Source organism: Myotis lucifugus, unplaced genomic scaffold (assembly GCF_000147115.1).
Source record: "Myotis lucifugus unplaced genomic scaffold, Myoluc2.0 scaffold_1209, whole genome shotgun sequence".
NCBI lineage: Eukaryota > Metazoa > Chordata > Mammalia > Chiroptera > Vespertilionidae > Myotis > Myotis lucifugus.
Genome location: NW_005872257.1, coordinates 1 through 17,922, shown reverse-complemented (window position 1 = coordinate 17,922; position 17,922 = coordinate 1). Strand labels below are relative to the sequence as shown.

General features: G+C 48.2%; 1 protein-coding gene across 2 annotated transcripts; it reads right to left on the bottom strand.

The window, feature by feature from the left end:
• Window positions 1-1,772: 1,772 nt before the first annotated feature.
• On the bottom strand, window positions 1,773-11,893 carry CNEP1R1 (CTD nuclear envelope phosphatase 1 regulatory subunit 1). Of its 2 annotated transcripts, XM_006107476.3 has the most exons (6): window positions 11,781-11,893; window positions 10,393-10,464; window positions 7,203-7,276; window positions 4,008-4,117; window positions 3,839-3,893; window positions 1,773-3,112 (listed from the first exon to the last, which is right to left on the bottom strand). In XM_006107476.3, the coding sequence occupies exons 1-6, from the start codon at window positions 11,803-11,805 to the stop codon at window positions 3,071-3,073; spliced, it is 378 nt and encodes a 125-aa protein (XP_006107538.1). In that variant the 5' UTR covers window positions 11,806-11,893; the 3' UTR covers window positions 1,773-3,070. The 2 variants fall into 2 exon arrangements, with proteins under 2 accessions (XP_006107538.1, XP_023603994.1); XM_023748226.1 differs by lacking the exon at window positions 10,393-10,464 and having other exon boundaries at window positions 11,781-11,884.
• Window positions 11,894-17,922: the final 6,029 nt, after the last annotated feature.

The following is a 17,922-nucleotide window of genomic DNA, read 5'->3' as shown; positions in this document are numbered from 1 at the left end:
GAATGGTAATACGGGATGCACCTCCCACCAGCTGGTGCGGTTTATTGCGACTGAACCTCGCCAAATTATCAAATTTAATTTCCATAATAATCAAATGGGATTAAGGATACCTAACTAGCAAGGTTATTGTGAGGCTTAAATGAGATTATGTAAAGCACCTAACACCAAGCCTAAGGTACAGGAGGTGCTCAAAAAAAGATGAACGAGGATTTAGTGTCCCTGGTGCCTAGCACAACTCCTGACATAGACAAATCCCAGCTAATATTTCAGAATGGGCTCCTTTAAGAAGTTCCTTCATCTTCCTGCCTCAGTTTCCTCATCAGTGAAATGGAGACATAATAAAATATACCTAATGCAGTTGTCATAGGATTAAGTGTTAGTGTTAAAGGTGCTAAGAACAGAGACTGGCACATAATAAGCACTACATTAGAGGCCGAATGTCCTTTCTCTTGCATTTAATCCACTATTCAGAAGTTTGCTTAGTTCAAAATACAGACTGAATTCCCTCATGTTGATTTCAACTGAGATATTGACATTGGGTAAGGTTGTAACAGTGGGATCTTTTTTTTTTTTAACTTTTAGGATTTAACAGATTTATTAAGCAGTGACTTTGTAGCCAAGTGCTTTACATGAATTAACATGTTTAATATTCTATAAACCTGAGAGACTGACCAACCCTATACAGGGTTGGGCAAAAGCAGGTTTACAGTCATTTGTATGGAAAATAATACAATAAATAATAATACAAGAATAAACTGTGTTTTGCGTGCTCACAACTGTAAACTTCCTTATGCCCCACCCTGCATTTTATCGACCCAGGATAAATGAGGAAAGGAAAGTTGCAAGGAGCAGATCTGAGATTCAAATCCCGCCTGGCGTAGCCCGTGTTCCTAACCATAACATTGTAATAGCTCATGAATTAAGTCCAACACCCACGCACATACTCACACATCCTTTCTATCTGAGTCCAGAGACGTGGGTTCTGGTGCTGCCTCTGTCTTTACCAAGTCATTGGGATCTAAAGTCACTTTGAAAACCTGAGGCTGTCTGCCCCGCCTGTAAAATCAGAGGACTAGCCTCCACTAATACCTACCTGGTAGTGTGGAAGCAGGTATGAGGGTGAGGGCAGTGGCGAGGAGAAACTAACTTGGCAACAACCCTTGGGCCTATTTCAACCAGAGTCAAGGTTTGCTTGGAAAACGAATTTTTCTGCTCGAAGTAAAAGTGTGAAAAACCTTTTGCAAAAGTTTCTTTCTTGGAGCCAATGGACTCCAAGGAGGCTGGTGCCAGGAAGTCTGGGAAATCCTCTCCAAATGCATGCAAAGTGTGTGCATGGACACAGCCTATCCTTCTAGGGGAGAAGTTGCACAGCTTTAATCAAAATACTCAAAGTAGCTGATAACTCCAGAAAGATCTAAGGACCTAACAAGTTCCTCTTTTTAATCGTTACTGTTGAAAGTATTACAGATACCCCCTTTTCTCCCCACTGACCCCCATCTTCTGCTCCCACTCCCTCCCCAGGCCTTTACCACACTATTATCTACGTCCAACTTATCCTCTTGCAGGAAGCTGGAAATGCAAGTTTGAGAAAACCTGCACTTCCTGATTAAGAGCCAAATGTTACTAGACAATGAGGAAGACAAAGTTATAGCTGAATAAATGGGGTATGTACAAGTGCTACTGGAAATTTGCTCTACTGACAGGATTAAAATAAAATAGCTCATTTGGAGCTAGCCTGTATTGAGTTACAATAAACCAAGGAAAAAGCCCAATCACCGATTATATATAAAGTCTTTATTTTTATGCACATATTTACCTACAAAATTTACAGAAAATAAAACAACGCAGAATACAGAGAATACCCTCTTAAGACTTCTTAGGAGCAGAGGGTTTTATTGCTACAGTTCAAAGAATAAAACCTGATGCACGTGAAAGCCAGGATGAACACGTTTCATGAAATGGTAGCCTGGTTAAAAAGTTTTTGTCCTATTACTGAATTTACAGCTTTATGTCAAATGAAATTTAAAAGATTGCTCTTGAAATAATTTAAACCTTCTCAAAATCTTCTAATAAACAGGTAAAAGGCACGTTCAGTTTTTAAAATATTTACAGCAATCCCAATACTTTAATTCTAGGTTATATAGTACATGTGGCTAATATGCATACACAGTATGTCAATAACACTCTCCAAACAGTGAGAATTGTACTCTCGTTGGTGGCACCGCCCTCAGTCCTCCTGTGACGGAGTGGATGATCAAGGACACTGTGCAATCCTAGTGCAACGGCACGTTGACCACAGCATAAAATCCCAATTATCTAAAACAATAACCATCAAATTCCCAGACAATACATAATTCATAACTAAACTGGTATTTTCAGAAGCCTCTGGAGTGTTCTTAAAATTATTTTTAAAATATAAAGTAAATTTAGCATTAAATGAAAACAATGAATAGGAAAATATCTCCCCATAGTGGCTGAAGTTCACTATCTGGTTTAACAAAAATTGTTTCTCAAAACATCTGTGATTTCTTGCAACATAATGAAGATGAGTTTTCCTCAGTCCAAGCCCAACTAGGTGGTTCTCGCATTCTGACTGAGAGGAGTGGAAGGACAGGCACCGCTACACTCACAGTAGGTTTTTAAGAGCCGCGGAGCCGGCAAGCTGGCGTTCCTGAAATACTGGTGCAGGAGAACCAAGTCCGCATGACGCTCTCCTCTTTGACATTGGCATTGATTTGCTATTTACAGTAGTTTGCAAAAATACATCATAAAAACTGGATGAGGTTCTGTTTCTAAGTTTAACTTAGTAACATACACACATACTTCACCTGCAACGACCGCTGCAGGATCTGAAGTACTAAAGTGACACTAATACTGATACGCAAACAGCCCGCGGTACCAGCGCTGCTCCTGGGAGTCCCACCGTCAAGCTCTCTGGGTAAATATTGCACACGTCCTGTCGGCTGTGGCTCTGACCGTCCACATCCAACGGCACGGGAACCCTGATGGCTCGGCTGTGCCGCTTCTCCGAAGAAAGGCTGCTGTAGGTCCCGGCAGTGACTGCAGACTGTCACTGAACATGAGGCCTGGGTTTCAGAATCAGTTTTCCTGTCTGTAACAGTAAAAAATCAAGTTTTTAAATACACAGTTCTGTTAAAAACACCACCGTTTATCTATAAACCTCAAAGGGCCCCTGAAGGGTATTAGAACACCTCTCTATGTTTAGTCAAGATTAAGCAATGAAATGATCTTTCAAAGTTTTCTCTGCGTGGCGCTTTCTTCCAAAGTCTTTATTACTTTAAAACACACATGTACAATCTCTATTTGATGTATTCCCCGTTCCCTGGTTACTTAAAAAACAGCCAATCAACTGGATAAAATTAGTGTAATTGGACTAATTTATGTGCTTTACCACAGTGCATACATAAAGTATGAATAAAACAATGTATCTGACAAAAGCATTTCTTTTTCCAGCAGTAAATTTTACTTTTTATTAATTTTTTCAAAGTTGAACTGAACTTTTATTTTCCCGACAGTAAACTTTAATTCCCTCAAGTTACAATGTTAACCAACGGCTGGAATGTGAGAAGAGATGCATCATGATTTTGCATCAAGAAAAATTAAACCGTCAGTTCTACCAATTTAATGGTAAGACACCGCTGATTGAATACATCTCAATTTCAGAGGCTGAAATAGTTAAAAAGTCTTAGAATCAATGCGATAAGGAATATTCCCACTATTAATTCTATGGAGACAATTATTGTTAATGCTTGTTTAACTTAAGCAAAAACAGAGTCCTTTCACATGTCCGTACTTTTCAAATGAAGAAAATACTTACGTCATCACAAGACATGTTGTATTCTGCCAATATAGTTCGACACCGCGCGGCGATACTGAAAAACGTGGTTAAAGGAAAACCTGTCATTTATCAGAGGCGTTAAGGACGCCCCACTCGCCGAGAAGGCGCCTCATCTTCGTTCCGAGCAAACTCAGCGAGTAAAGGATACATGGAGGGAGCGACGACTCTCTTGTGAATCCCAGCAAAGAACAGGCCTATCAGAGTGATGCAGCTGATGGTGAAAAACGGGTGATTCCACAAGGACGTGAGGAAGGACACCTGGAAAGAAGGGTTTGCCATAGAAAAATGTTAAAAATCTCCAACAACACAGGTTCCGTCCTACCTCTCCACTCATGCATACACATATGTAACATCTTAATCATCTAAGATATGGGCATTTGAAGACTTCCGATAATGCCAGTTCTCTGTATTGCTATGCAATAAAAATGAAAACACGTATGTTTTATATCTTCAATGCAGCAAGACAATATAGTAATATTCCCTCCATTCATTCCAAATACCCGAACCACTACAAGTTCATTCCTGTAATGAAAAGCCACCCTCCCACAACTATCTACTGAGCCCTCAGGGCGAGGCCGGTGAAAAGCACACACGCTTACGTCCCCTGAGAGGGACCCGGTGCTGTGCGGGGCTTTCCCAACATCTGAGGCAGCTCGTGCTCCACCACACGAGTCTTGTGGAGTGAAGAGGACTTGATCTCAATGAAAACACAAGTCACACGTGATCTAGTTAAAAAGTTCCCTGTTAAACAGCTTCCTCAGGACTTGGGCAGACTGTGCCATGCGCAGCCTGGCCCCGTGGAGTCGCGTCCTGCCGCACGGGCACATACGCTGCCCTCTTCCTCTCGCCTCTCCACCCGGCTAATCCTGCACATCCTCTATACTCAACTCCAGCCTCCCCTTCCTCCCTGCAGCAGCGATGCGTTTGCTTTTGAAGCCACTGAGATTCCGATGGCCACGGGACCCTCCAGCAGGGAAAAACAACGGGCAGCTACCCGTAAGGAAGCAGAGTTCAGGAGAAAAAAGGGGGAGTCAGATCTGGACCCTCAGTCGATAGCAGAAAACAGGACCACCCACGACACTAAGACCATGTGGAGGGGCAGGCGTCCAGGAGCCACGTTCGGAAAACAAGCAGGCACTGAAACCAGACTCCTGGGGGACAGGGAAGCCGACGGAAGGAGAGAAGCCCAATATTGGGTCTGGCAACAGAAATCAAGTGGACCAGGAAGTAAGGGGGAGCGAGGGAATCCAGCTCAGGGCCTCTGCGCCCCCTGGCACACCACGAGGTGCGCACCCGTTTCAGGACAAAGCCTGAACTTATGGAAGCACCTGGCAGACGGCCTGGCATGGTCCCGGTTAAATAAACTTGTCAAACGAAGCAATGAGAGGCTGGGAACGTCAGGACGAAGCTCCCAGAAGGATGAGCTCCTGAAGGAAGATCACGATTCCAGAGGCCTGTCTTCTCACAACCTGAGGACAGCGAATCCCCACGGGCCAGCTGCTTTATGTGCCTGCGCAGTCAGCACACACAGTTTTGTGCTTTCACTTTAATGAGACCAGCCGGTGCCAGCCTGCTCTCCTCCGTGGCCACAACCGACCGCCTCCAAGCAGCAGCGTCCTTAGATCCGGGGCCCGTGTTTCCCGGTTTGCCAGGTCCCTCTCCCGCCTCCCTCCAGCTGGCCACTGGCTTTGCGTCTGCATCTCGGGCCACAGACACAATTGCTATTGAAAAGGCTTGTCAGGTTGGAGCTTATTAAATACTAAAATATACAGAGCCAACCCTTAGGCTAATCCTCACATTCTCACCTAATTTAGAAAATCATATTAACTACAGAGTTTTGGGCCTATTTCAAATTACATTTAATTCTGTGTTTTATTAAGATCTCAACTAGCTGAAAATCAGCTTGTATTTTTCCCAATTAGAAGTCAGCTTCATTTCCCAGGACAGACCTTTTTCAATCTTCTTGCAGCTTCCTTCCCTCTTCCCCTACAGATGAGTACCAAGTGCAGCCTTAAGATCGGGCTTTTATAAATGAACACACAGGAGAGTTTCCGTTCTGCCACAAAAGCCCTCTATTAACATAAAATTCCATCACCAACCTCCCCTGCTTATTACAACCCCCCCCCAGTGGATCCAGGCAGGAGACTACATGCTAAGGAGCCCCGGCTGCCTGAGCTGCCGCGCAGCCTGCTGACATGCCTTCCTAGCAGGCTCTTCTCCTGTATAAAAGGTCATACATGCAGCTACTGAAATGGGCGACCTAATTCCAGTTTATAATGGGGAAGTGGGATTAAGATTTGTGAAAATTATAAATTTTTACATAAACAACGTTTTTACATAAATTTAAATAAATTTACATTATTACATAAATAAAGCTGCAAGGGGCGGGGGGTGGGGGGGGGGCGGGCGGACTTCACTGATAAATTGGAGACGACTGCTTCTCTAATAAAAAAGCCCGAGCTGGAAATGAAGAGCCAGGTTAGTAGAAAGAGGCAGAATGTGAGAGGCACGCTGCCAGCTTTCATCAAAGGACGCTTCGAGAAATAACATTCTGAACCGTTATTGCACTGGTAGAGGGATACTCCCGGCAGTGCCCAACGGGAGCTCTCGGTGTTTCCTATATTAAACTTCAGGCAGGAAATTTTTTTGGAGATAAACACTAAGGAAATAAACGCTTTGCTAGCTAAGAAACCTATACGTATATCTTCCCAGACAATGAAAACCGTGGAACTGGCTGTGACCTTATTGATTGGGTGCCTCCGAGGCTAATCTGTAACTCAATTCTGGAAACTGTGCTGGTGCACATGGCTACACTGTCCGTGACCTGGGATCCTTCCTGGTTTTGTCCTCCAAGTCGAATTAATTTCTAGTCTTGACTTTTTATTACATTTATATTGTGCTATTTTATCACTTGCTTCCTACCAGGCCGCCTCAATGCTGTACGGGGTGAGGAAAGGTATTAACAAAGGGAGCTCAGAGGAGAAAATGTTGTTTTGTAATTCGTGAGAGCTGGCCCCGAGGACACTAACTGAAGCAGAACGAAGACTATGTTATAAACCCAGGGACGTAAAAACAGGGACAGATGAGACACGGAAAGCGGCACGCAAGTTCAGAAATGAGTGAGTAGTCACAGTGGAGTTATATTTCTTAGGCCTTTTCCCCTGTAAAGATACGTAATTCCCAATAGCCAGCCCGAGATTTTCTGCAGCACATGAATGCAAGGCATGTTTTTAACATGATGATTAATTATCTCTGTTAGTAGTAACAGGCAGCAGCATCTAACACTTTCAATGAAGCCAGTATCGCATTTAATGTATTAAAGATTTTAAATCAAAACTTCTACCTTTTGTGTCTCGGGGTCTATTAACCAGTTCCAGGCACCAGTAGCCGTACAGACAGATACCACTATAAGAAGCACTGATGAGAGATAAACACAAAATTAGTAAGGAATGAGCTCTGAGCAGGTGACACTGCTGCCATCAGCTACTGATCAATGACAGCCAAAGGCAGCGCGCTTGAGGAAACGGCATCGGGGGCTTGCATGAACCCGAGGAATTCTACACCTGTGACCTGAGTTACTGTGGATAACGCTGTTCCCCTCGTTACTTTAGTCAGACGTATGAAAGTTAATGAAATTAAAGCAATAAAACAAGCTGGTAAAACTTTAAGATTCTACGTTATAACTTCCAGTGTTTTGTACTGATTTTGCAAATTCAAATAAAAAGCAAAACAAAACCCCTCTCATTTTCCAATGTAACCAACCAAACAAAGCCCCCTTTATGAATGCACCGTGAATTCCCACTAAAGGGTTTGCCTTGCAGACCACTGCTGTTTCATTAAACAAAGGTCAGTGTGACTCCGTGTGTATGGAGCACCCGAATCGGGATCGGATTTTCTTTAAGGGACTCGAAGGTGGGGGTAGAAATGACTGATAGTGAGTCTTAGATAAGGTTTCTCTCTCCCCACTTTGCTAGAATTATTTTTAAACGTTCTAAATAAATCATAAGTAAAACTTGGTAAGTGGCATTACTGAAAAAATAATGAAAAGGCGCCACGGCCTAGTTAATATTCTGATCAATAGTTACTGACTTCCAGCTGGGACACACAGTTTTAAAATGTAGAGCTCAAGCTTCAGAGAGCAATGGGAATATATTAAATCCTTAATTGTCTAGAAGTCCTGGCAATTTATTTTAAGAAGAGGCAAATCACAGAAAAACAATCTCATTTTAAGTATTTAATGACAATCAAAATTTCAAAATTAGTTCTCAGCTCAGAACGGATTAAGTTCAATATCCTATAATTATTGTTTCCAATAAATATACTCCAGTACAGTTTTATTGTAAATAAGCCAAGTAGGGGATGCTCAGACACCTACTTTTATACACACACATTAACCATGCTGTCACTTACAGGTAAGCACTGAGACCACAACCAGGAGAGGTAAAGCATGGTCACTGTGCTGCATTTTATAAGCAAGGGCAGCATCACATATATTTTAAAAGATTCTCAAGTAGCAGTGAAACAAGGTTTGGGGGGTAATCCTAAGTAAACCAGAGAACCGGAAAAAATCACTACTTGTGAATTCTGACCAATGAGAATTCTCAGGGCATAGGATTAAAACTTTGCAAACAGATGTAATAAAAAGTACATGAGAAATCTTGACCTGGGAGACCTGTACCTTCACTACTTTTGGCCCCACTACCGAGTGACACTCGAAGCGCAGCATGTCCCTGATGGGGGCTGTACTTCTTTCTTGGCAGGAATCAGGTTCAACAATAAACCTCCAAGAAATTAAGACTGGCCCCAACATAAGTCAGCAAAGCGTTCTGTTTGCCGACGTCATCATTTGTACATTTGCCTGTATGTGCTTATGTTTCCACTGGGCAGTAACCTCAATTCTTTCTAATCATATTTTGCAATATTCATGATATTTGTGAATAGACAGTAAAAATGTGAAATTTTTTTCTAGGTTAGGCTCTTAAGCAGCATAACCATGCTGTCAAAACCAATGAATTTCATAACCTTTGCAAGTACAGAGTGGGGCAAAAGTAGGTTTACAGTTATTCTTATGGAAAATAATCTACATAATAAAACCCTAAGCGACCGTTATGGTGGAACGACCAGAACAACCAGAACGACTGGTTGCTATGATGCACGTTGACCACTAGGGGACAGACACTCAATGCAGGAGCTGCCCCCTGGTGGTCAGTGCACTCCCACAGGGGGAGTGCCGCTCAGCCAGTAGCCGGGCTCACGGCTGGTGAGCGCAGCGGCGGTGGTGGGAGCATCTAAGGAGCAGCAGGCCGGTGGGCAGTAAGGAGCCAGGGGTCCTGGACTGCAAGAGGGATGTCCAACTGCCAGCAGGGATGTCCTAAGCCAGCAATCAGACATCCCCTGAAGGGTCCTGGACTGCGAGGAGAAAGAAAATTAATACCTGGGTGCATTAGAGGGAAACTACAAAAATTAACAAAGGCAGAGAACATCTTAAAAGTAGTCAGAAGAGCCCTAACCGGTTTGGCTCAGTGGATAGAGCGTCGGCCTGCAGACTCAAGGGTCCCAGGTTCGATTCCGGTCAAGGGCATGTACCTTGGTTGCGGGCACATCCCCAGTGGGGGGCGTGCAGGAGGCAGCTGATCGATCTCTCTCATCGATGTTTCTAACTCTCTGTCCCTCTTCCTTCTTCTCTGTAAAAAATCAATAAAATATATTAAAAAAAAAAAAAAAGTAGTCAGAAGAAAACTGGCAGGCAAACATCCCCCAAGGGGTCCTGGACTGCAGGCCTGGTGCATGAATTTTGTGCACCAGGCCTCTAGGGAAATAATAATACAAGAATAAACTGTTTTGCACTCACAACTGTAAAAAACCTATTTTGCCCCACTCTATACATGATAAATATTTTTTTCCTTAACAAAACTTTATTCCAATCATTTGCAGGTAAAGTGTAAAACTGCTAAACAGGCTACTGAGAATTTTATCATATGTGTTGTCTATCAAATTTGTAATATTTGTTCAATAAAAAAATAAAAGTATGTCTATTTTAATGGGAAAATGAAAATTCAACCACAAGGATTATTCTTCAGCCTGGGTGGTGTGGCTTAATTGTTGAGTGTTGACCTATGAACCAAGAGGTCACGGTTCGATGCCCGGTCAGGGCATATGCCCCAGTTTCAGGCTCAATCCCCAATAGGGGGCATGCAGGAGGCAGCCAATCAATGATTCTCTCCCATCCCTCTCTCCCTCTCCTCTCTTCTCTGAAATCAATAAAAAATATATTTTTTTAAATGTTAAAAAAAAAAAAAGATTATTCTTCGGGGTGGCCAGTTCCCTTTCTTAAAAATTTCTTTACAGTGCATTGTTTCCGATGCTAAATACATTTAGAAACTGTGGAAACAAAAGGAAACACCTATGGTTCAGTAAAGCCAGTGTTTTTGTTACTCAGGCTTTACATAAAAGTAGATCACTGCGAGGCAGGGAGAAAAGTATCCACTGTCAGTCCATTTCCCCTTTAAAAAACAAAAGCACCCGGCACTTACTTCTCCAGCGCCCAGTGGCAGGTTGCAAGCAATGAATGTATTCCGTGAGTCGCCTCTCGAAAGCCTTGAGATCTAGGCAGAGAGATTGCCGTCCCCGTTAGCTCCTCCTGCTGGTGCGGGTCCCGGAGATGAGGGATGGACGCTGCACCCCAACTCACAGGCATGGCTGCACCGCCTGCTCCCTTTCCTACCGCGGCGTTAAGCGCCTGACCGACACATCCCGTCTCCTTAGCTGCAATGTCACACCTAAGGGCACCGGCTGGTTCACGCTCAGAAGCTTCGGGAAATGGTATGTGGGGCAGCCTCCACCGGGGCCAGAGGCTAGGAGCTTGGGGGGGGGGGGGGGGCGTGCAAATGGAAGCGTCACAACCCGGTGGAGTTCTGATTCTGCTGGAGCCGCGGACTTCCCATCAGACGGAAGGACCTCGTCCCCCCGCACCCAGGTCTCCCCCGTCTCCGGGGACACGGGCACCCGATCCCGAGGGCTCGCCCCGCCGTCTAACCAACGGCCAAGCCTCTGCGACTTGGAACCCGCTAACGGGGCTCAGTACTGACGGGGCGCCCGCTACCTACAGGCGGTGTCCGGGTCGAGGACAAGGGCATCGGAAACCACCGAGGGCGCAGGCAGCCCCCTCCCCTCCCGCCCTCGCTGCCCCCGAACGTGGGGAGAGGGGACCTCGGCTCCACCGACGCCCGGACGCCCTCTCGAGCCGGGGGGCGTCCAAGGTGCCCCCGCGAATGAGCAGGGTTGGGGGGGGGAGGTGTCGCTCCCACGATCGCGCTTCTTAAACTTTTTTATAAAGGAAACCGAGAGGCAACCCCTGACCCCGGCAGTTACCAGAAACCACGGCAGGAATTGGGGGTCCAAACCCACGGGGTTTTCAGAGTCAAATGCAGGTAAAAGGAGTGAGGGTTCCAACCCACGGGGTTTCCAAAATAAAGATGGAGTGAGGGTTCCAACCCACGGGGTTTGGGGAGTAAAATGCAGGTAAAGGAACGAGGGGTACAACCCACGGGGTTTTCGAAATCAAGGGTCGAGGGCTACACCTCCCGGGCTTATCGGAATAAAGCGAGGGGACTCGCAAACGGAAGTGCGAACGTCCACCAATGAATTAGAAACAGCCCCGCACGGGAGCTCGGGTGGAAACCGGGCCCGGGGGCAGCGGCCGCAACGCCCCCCCAGCGGCCGCGCGCGCCCCCCGCGTCCGTCCGGGTCCCGCAGCCCCTTGGCCCCCAGGCCGGGCCCCTCGCGCCCCCCCGTGCTCCGGGCCGCGTCCGGGCCACCCCACGCGGCCTCCTCTTCCCGGGGCGGGGTCCCGCGGCTACAGCCCCTCCGGAGCCCCGCCGGCTTCCGGGGCGAGCCCGGGCCGCGTCCGGGCGGCCCATACCTTCCGCCTGCTCCAGCGAGTTCATGTCGGCCGGCAGCTCCGGTCACGGACGCGCTCCCGCCCGCATCGCAGCTCCGCAGCCCCGCCCGGCCCGCGACACCGACTCCCACCTCTAACCGCTCCTCCCGGCCCCGCCTCGTCGCCCCGCCCCTTACCTAGACCCGCTGCGCTCATAGGGTAGCTCTGTCCCACCTCACAACTAAGACGGCTTCCTATTGGCTAACTCCCGCCCTGGCCTCGGGGCACGGGGTTGGACGGTCAGCCGGAGGGGCCAAGAACGGCCGGCGTCCGGGCTGGTGTGACGCTAGCGCCGCCTCCTGCCCCGGGGAGGAACTGCAGCCTGACCCAGCCGGTTCTTAGGCTCTTCCTTTCTAGTTTGCAGCTTGATTCTTTCATTCCTGAAATATTTATTGAGCGCCCACTACCTTCCAGGCAGTGTTCCGGTCGTTGACAAGGGCATCAGAAATCAACGAGCTTGCCCTCCCTCTAGGACGCATGGGGAAATAGGTTCAGAACTAACTAGAACCCCAAATAATGGGTATAGTACCTCTTTCCTAGATAGCCAACCCCGTAAGCAAACTTTTCTCCCTTGATTACTTTTTTCTCACTACCACTTTCATAAATCATAAAGGAGGCAAACAAAGCACCCCAATACCTAAAACTATAAAAAAAAAAATCTGTGCAACTCGACTACATTTATATTTGATTCAAATGCTCTCCTGTTTGCTTGGCCCGTGTGGCCCAATGGGATGTGGCTCCAAGTTTGAGCGGTGACCTATGAACCAGGAGGTCAGGGTTTGATTCCCAGTCAGGGCACATGGCCGGGTTGTAGGCTCCATCCCCATTGTGGGGTGTGCAGGAGGCCACCGATCAATGATTCTCATCATTGATGTTTCTCTCTCTCCCTCTCCCTTCCCCTCTGAAATCAATATCAATATATATATTTTAAATGCTCTCCTGCTCATTTCCTCGTGGTCATTCATTCATTCTAGAACTATTGACTGCATGATGTTGCCAGGCACTGGATCAGGGATATGAGCGAGACAGACAAGATCCCTGTCCTGGAAGTGGGAGGGTTACACCAGGCCATAAACACGCCACCAAGTAATCAGATAAGGTTGGTAGTTCTACCAGGGAGGTAAGGGTAATAGGATCCAGTGAGATAAAGGAGGCAGTCTCTGGGGGGGGGGGGGGGGCATTTGAGTTGAGAATCCAATGGATGAGAAGAAACCAGCCCTGCAAAGATGAGGCCCAGAAGGTTCCAGGCAGCATGTTGGGAAGTTTCCATTGAGGGTGCCTCCTCTGGACCAAACCCTTTCCATCCATCACCCCACTGAGCCCTCCGAGGAGATAGTTTTTAAACTTTGGGTCAAAACCCCTGAGAGGGTCATGAAATCCACCCTCCCGAGCCATGACTGTTATTTTGTTTGCAAGGAAAGAAAGTAAAATAAAAACGATCAGCCTCGTGGAAAGGCAGCATAAGTACTGTTTCGTGAGCTTTTCTTTTGGATGTGTGTGCATGCCTGCTGGGTTCCGACCCTAAAATAAAGCATATACTTAACTGAGGGTTCCAATAAAAAAACAAACAAACCACAGTTTCAAAGTTGGAAAGCCACCAAGCTAGGTACCAGTAGGCTCACCGGACAACTGAGAAACATAAAAATGAGTTTGCCCAGACCTTGCAGTTATTGCCAGGGCCTGGATTTAAGCCCCAAGTCGCATATCGCTCTGCCTTCTTGCTCAGGCTTCCCCTCCTCCACCTCCAAGTCTTATTCCTCACGGTTCCAGTGGGCACCCAGCCGTGCTCAGAGAGGGGCCAGTGAAAAATCCGTCATAGGACAGGATGCAAAGTTGGCTTGGTATCAAACCAATGGATGAATGAATCTATTATCTCAACAGAATAAAGGACAAAGCCCAGTGATCAGATAAGGTTGCAGAGAAAGCGGAGCATCCATGCGTTGCTCAGGGAAAGGTGCGGCCGCTGTGGGAGAAAGCATCACAGTTCCTCAAGAAATTAAACACACTGCGGAGTTCTCACACGGTCCGGCTGTCCCACTCCCGGCCCTCCACCCGAAAGAATCAAAGTCAGGCTCTCGAAGACAGAGTTACACACCGATCCGTGTTCATTGCAGCACTGCCCACGATGGCCTAACGCTGGAAGCAATCCAGATGTCGTTGATGGATAAAGTGTGATATCTGTCCATACCCACCATGGGATGTGACTCAGCCTGAAAAAGGAAGGAAATTCTGACACGTGCTGCGACATGGATGGACCTTGAGGACATTATGCTCAATGAAATAAGCCAACGATAAAAGGAAAAGGACTGCGCGACTCCGCGTCCACGAGATACCTAGAGAGGACGACTCAGAGAAACGGAAAGTGGGACAGGGGTTGTCCGGGCCCCGGTGGGGGCTGGGGAGTCATTGTGTAACCGGGACAGAGTTTCGGTTTTGCAAAGTGAAGAGTCCTGGAGGTGGGTGGGGGTGGGGGTTGCACCACAGTGTGAAAATGGCTAAGATGGTTAATGTCATGTGATGTCTATCTTACCAAGATTTAAAAATGTTTAAAAAATTATCCGGCCGGCGTGGCTCAGTGGCTGAGCGTCGACCTATAAACCAGGAGGTCACGGTTTGATTCCCGGTCAGGGCACATGCCCGGGTTGTGGGCTCGATCCCCAGTGTGGGGCGTGCAGGAGGCAGCCGATCCATGATTCTCTGTCATCATTGTTTCTATATCTCTCTCATATATATAAAGAAGAAATATATTGAAATTTTTTTTCTTGGTTTCTTTTTTTTAAAAAATATATTTTATTGATTTTTTACAAAGAGGAAGGGAGAGGGATAGAGAGCTAGAAACATCGATGAGAGAGAAACATCGACCAGCTGCCTCCTGCACACCCCCTACTGGGGATGTGCCCGCAACCAACGTACATGCCCTTGACTGGAATCGAACCTGGGACCTTCCAGTCCGCAGGCCGACGCTCTATCCACTGAGCCAAACCAGATAGGGCTGAAATTTTTTAAGTTTAAAAATTTGTATACTGACCTCTCGTTAGAAATATTGGTCTCTCACTGGAGCAGGTCCTCCTCCGAACTGCGGAAAGGTCCTCTTTTGTAAAAGGATTCTTACTCGGTCCCGAGACCCTCTCACCTTCACAGTTTCTGAAAAATATATCAAAAAGGCTTTATGAAGACTGATCAAATGAGAACTAAGGGAAAATTCCTTTAACCCAATACCCTCGGAAACAATTGGGGAAATTGTCATGTTGGTAATTCAATGCATCTTTCCCAATACATTTTGAAAAATGAAAAAGTCTTTCATCTTATTACATACTTCAAATACATTTTCATCAAAAGCCAGAAGGAGCGGATTTAGTTCATATAATTTGTAGACATGTGTACCATCTACCCTCATTCGCAAGGCCAGTCCTGACTGTCAGAGTACAAGGAGCATTTCTGTTCGAAACCTTCCCTTTTTTAGAAAAAAAAGAAAAAAAGAAACCTTTCCTTTTCTTTCTTTTTTTTTAAAAATATTTTTATTGATTTCAGAGAGGAAGGGAAAGGGATAGAGATAGAAACATCAATGATGAGACTGGCTGCCTCCTGCACGCCCCCTACTGGGGATCGAGCCCGTAACTCGGGCACATAACCTTGACCGGAATCGAACCCGGGATCCTTCAGTCCGCAGGCCAACGTTCTACCCACTGAGCCACACCAGCCAGGGCAGAAACCTTCCCTTTTCCATGCGAATCCCCCTTGCAAGTCAACTGGAGTCCAGATTGCTTATAACCAAAGCAGCGCCACTCCTAACACAAATCTGTGCAAGACAAGAAAGCCAAGCCCGTGGGTCGGATTCCACGCGCCTCCACGTCTCCCTTCCTGCCCCCCCGCCTCATGCTGACCAGGTGGCGCCCTCCACCCAGGCAAGTCTCCCCAAGCGAGCTTTGCTGGGCCACAGGCTGCCCGAGGGCTGGAGGAGCTGACAGCCTGCAGGGAGGCAACGTTTTGTGAAACTGGAGTTTCAGTGTCGTGTGTGTGTGTGTGTGTGTGTGTGTGTGTGTGTGTGTGTGTTTCTACGTGTATATACTGGGACGTGATCTAACATGGATCGCAACTGTGGGCGAGGGTGGAAAAAAAAAAAGTTCGTCCACTAGAACTGAAGCTGCTGGGCCCAGAAATGTGGCCTTTGCCTTGCCCGCAGCGTCTGAGCGGTTTCTGGCACCGAATATTTGTTGCATGAAAGAATAAATGAAAGAAGGAATGCCCGGTTGGATAAATGAAAGATAAAGGAAATGAGAGAGAAGGGGACGGGAGAGGAGTGACTGAGCAGGGAAGGGAAAGTTAAAGGAACAAGAAAAGGAACTGAACGGTGAGCCGAGAGGCGCGCGGGCCTGCCCGCCGACAGGGGGCGCTGCGGGCCGCCGGTGCTGCCAGGAGTGGCGCGGTGGGCGGGGCCTCACGGGGGCGTGGAGTCGAGTGGGCGGGTCCTCGTGTGGCCGGGCGTCGACTGGGCGTGGCCTCCTGGGGACGGGACGTCAGGTGGGCGGGGCCTTCAGGGGCCGGGCGTCGGTGGGCGTGGCCTCCTGGGGGCGAGGCCTCTCGGGGGCGGGGCCGCAGGCGTGCGGGCCCAGGTGAGAGCTGAGAGGCTGGAGGGAAGGGGGCGCAGCTGGAACCGCACCCCGGCCAGGTACGTGTCCTCCAGGTAAGCGTCCTCCGAGGCCGGGCGGGCCGGGCCTGGCCTCACTGCAGTCCCTGTGTCCCTGACCCCTCACGGGTGGGAGCTCGGGGAGCCGGAGGCGGGGCCCGCACTCAGACTCGGTTTCCAGCTCCTTAAGGCCTCAGTTTCCCCAGCTGGTCAGTGGGCAGATGGGCTGCACGTGTTGCCCCGGAATGAACCTGGGGGGCTCCAGCCGCCACTCAGGGCCCCTCTCACCCCAGGTGTCCTCACGCGGTGCAGGTGGTGCTCTCTGGGGAAGAACTCTTGCTTCTCCATTCAGCACTCCCTCCAACATTGATTGAGGCCCCACATTTGGCCGTTAAGCCAGGCTTCCCCCCGTTTCCTGTGTACACAGTGGGAAGGGCTGGGCTCTGTGAGACCTCGCAGTGAAGAGAATTAGTCACTTTAGCAACTTCGCTCATTCTGCAGCTGTTCATGGAACACCTACCATGTGGCGAGCACCCTCCAGGTGCTGGGGAACCCGTGGGCGGACAGGCACAGGTCCCTGTCTTCTGGGAGCCCGCCTTCCTACCTGGGATTCCCTAACGCACACATGGTAGGTGAGCAGCGCTCCTCGGCTAGGCCAAGGCCACCACGGAGAGGCACGGCCCAGGCACGGCCCAGGCACGGCCGCGCCGAGAGGAGCCTAAGAAGACGTGACGACTGGATGACGTGTATCCTGGGCCAGGAACAAGACATTAGGTAAAAACGGAGGTAATCGAATAAAGTCATTAACAGTGTATCAATACAGGGTAATGTGAGACGTTAATCATAGGGAAATAGGCTAGATGGGAACCCTCTTACATGGGTACCATCTTTATGGTTTTTCCGAAAATTTAAAACTGCTCTAAAAAGGAAGGTTCATTTTTAAAATGTGTGTGTGCGTGCATGCCTGGGAGAGTGTGTGTGTGTGTGTGTGTGCACGTGTGCGCATGCCTCTGTGCGCGTGTGTGCATGCTTCTGTGAGTGTGCATGCCTCTGTGTGTATATGTGCATGCTTCTCTGTGTATGCATGTCTGGGGGCGTGCATGCCTCTCTCTGTGTGTGCATGCCTGTGTATGTGTGTGCATGCCTCTGTGTGTGTGCATGCCTGGGTGCGTGCATGCATATATGTGCATGGGTGTGGTATATCAGATGGCGATGAGTGACGTGGAGAAAATGAAAGCCGGGTCAGAGAGGCAGGGAGCACAGCTGGTGGGAAGGGGGGGGGGCTGCTGAGAACCTGACACTGGGGCGGAGTCCTGGATGGAAGGGAGGGAGTCCTGGCTATGGAGGGGAACCCCGAGAGCAGCAGGGGCGAGGCGCTGGGGGTGCAAACAACTAGGGGGCTTGCTGGTTGCCATGGAGGGAGGGGCTCGGAGAATAGGTGGAGGAGGGAATTGGGTCAGTCAGGGGGGGGGGTACACTGGGTGGAAGGAGGGATGG

Coding starts and splice junctions, on each gene's coding strand:
- CNEP1R1 (XM_006107476.3), bottom strand. CDS start 11,805: ATGAACTCGCTGGAGCAGGCGGAAG. Junction 10,465..11,780: donor CTCGCTGGAGCAGGCGGAAG/GTATGGGCCGCC, acceptor CTCTCTGCCTAG/ATCTCAAGGCTTTCGAGAGG. Junction 3,113..3,838: donor ACAACATGTCTTGTGATGAC/GTAAGTATTTTC, acceptor TTACTGTTACAG/ACAGGAAAACTGATTCTGAA.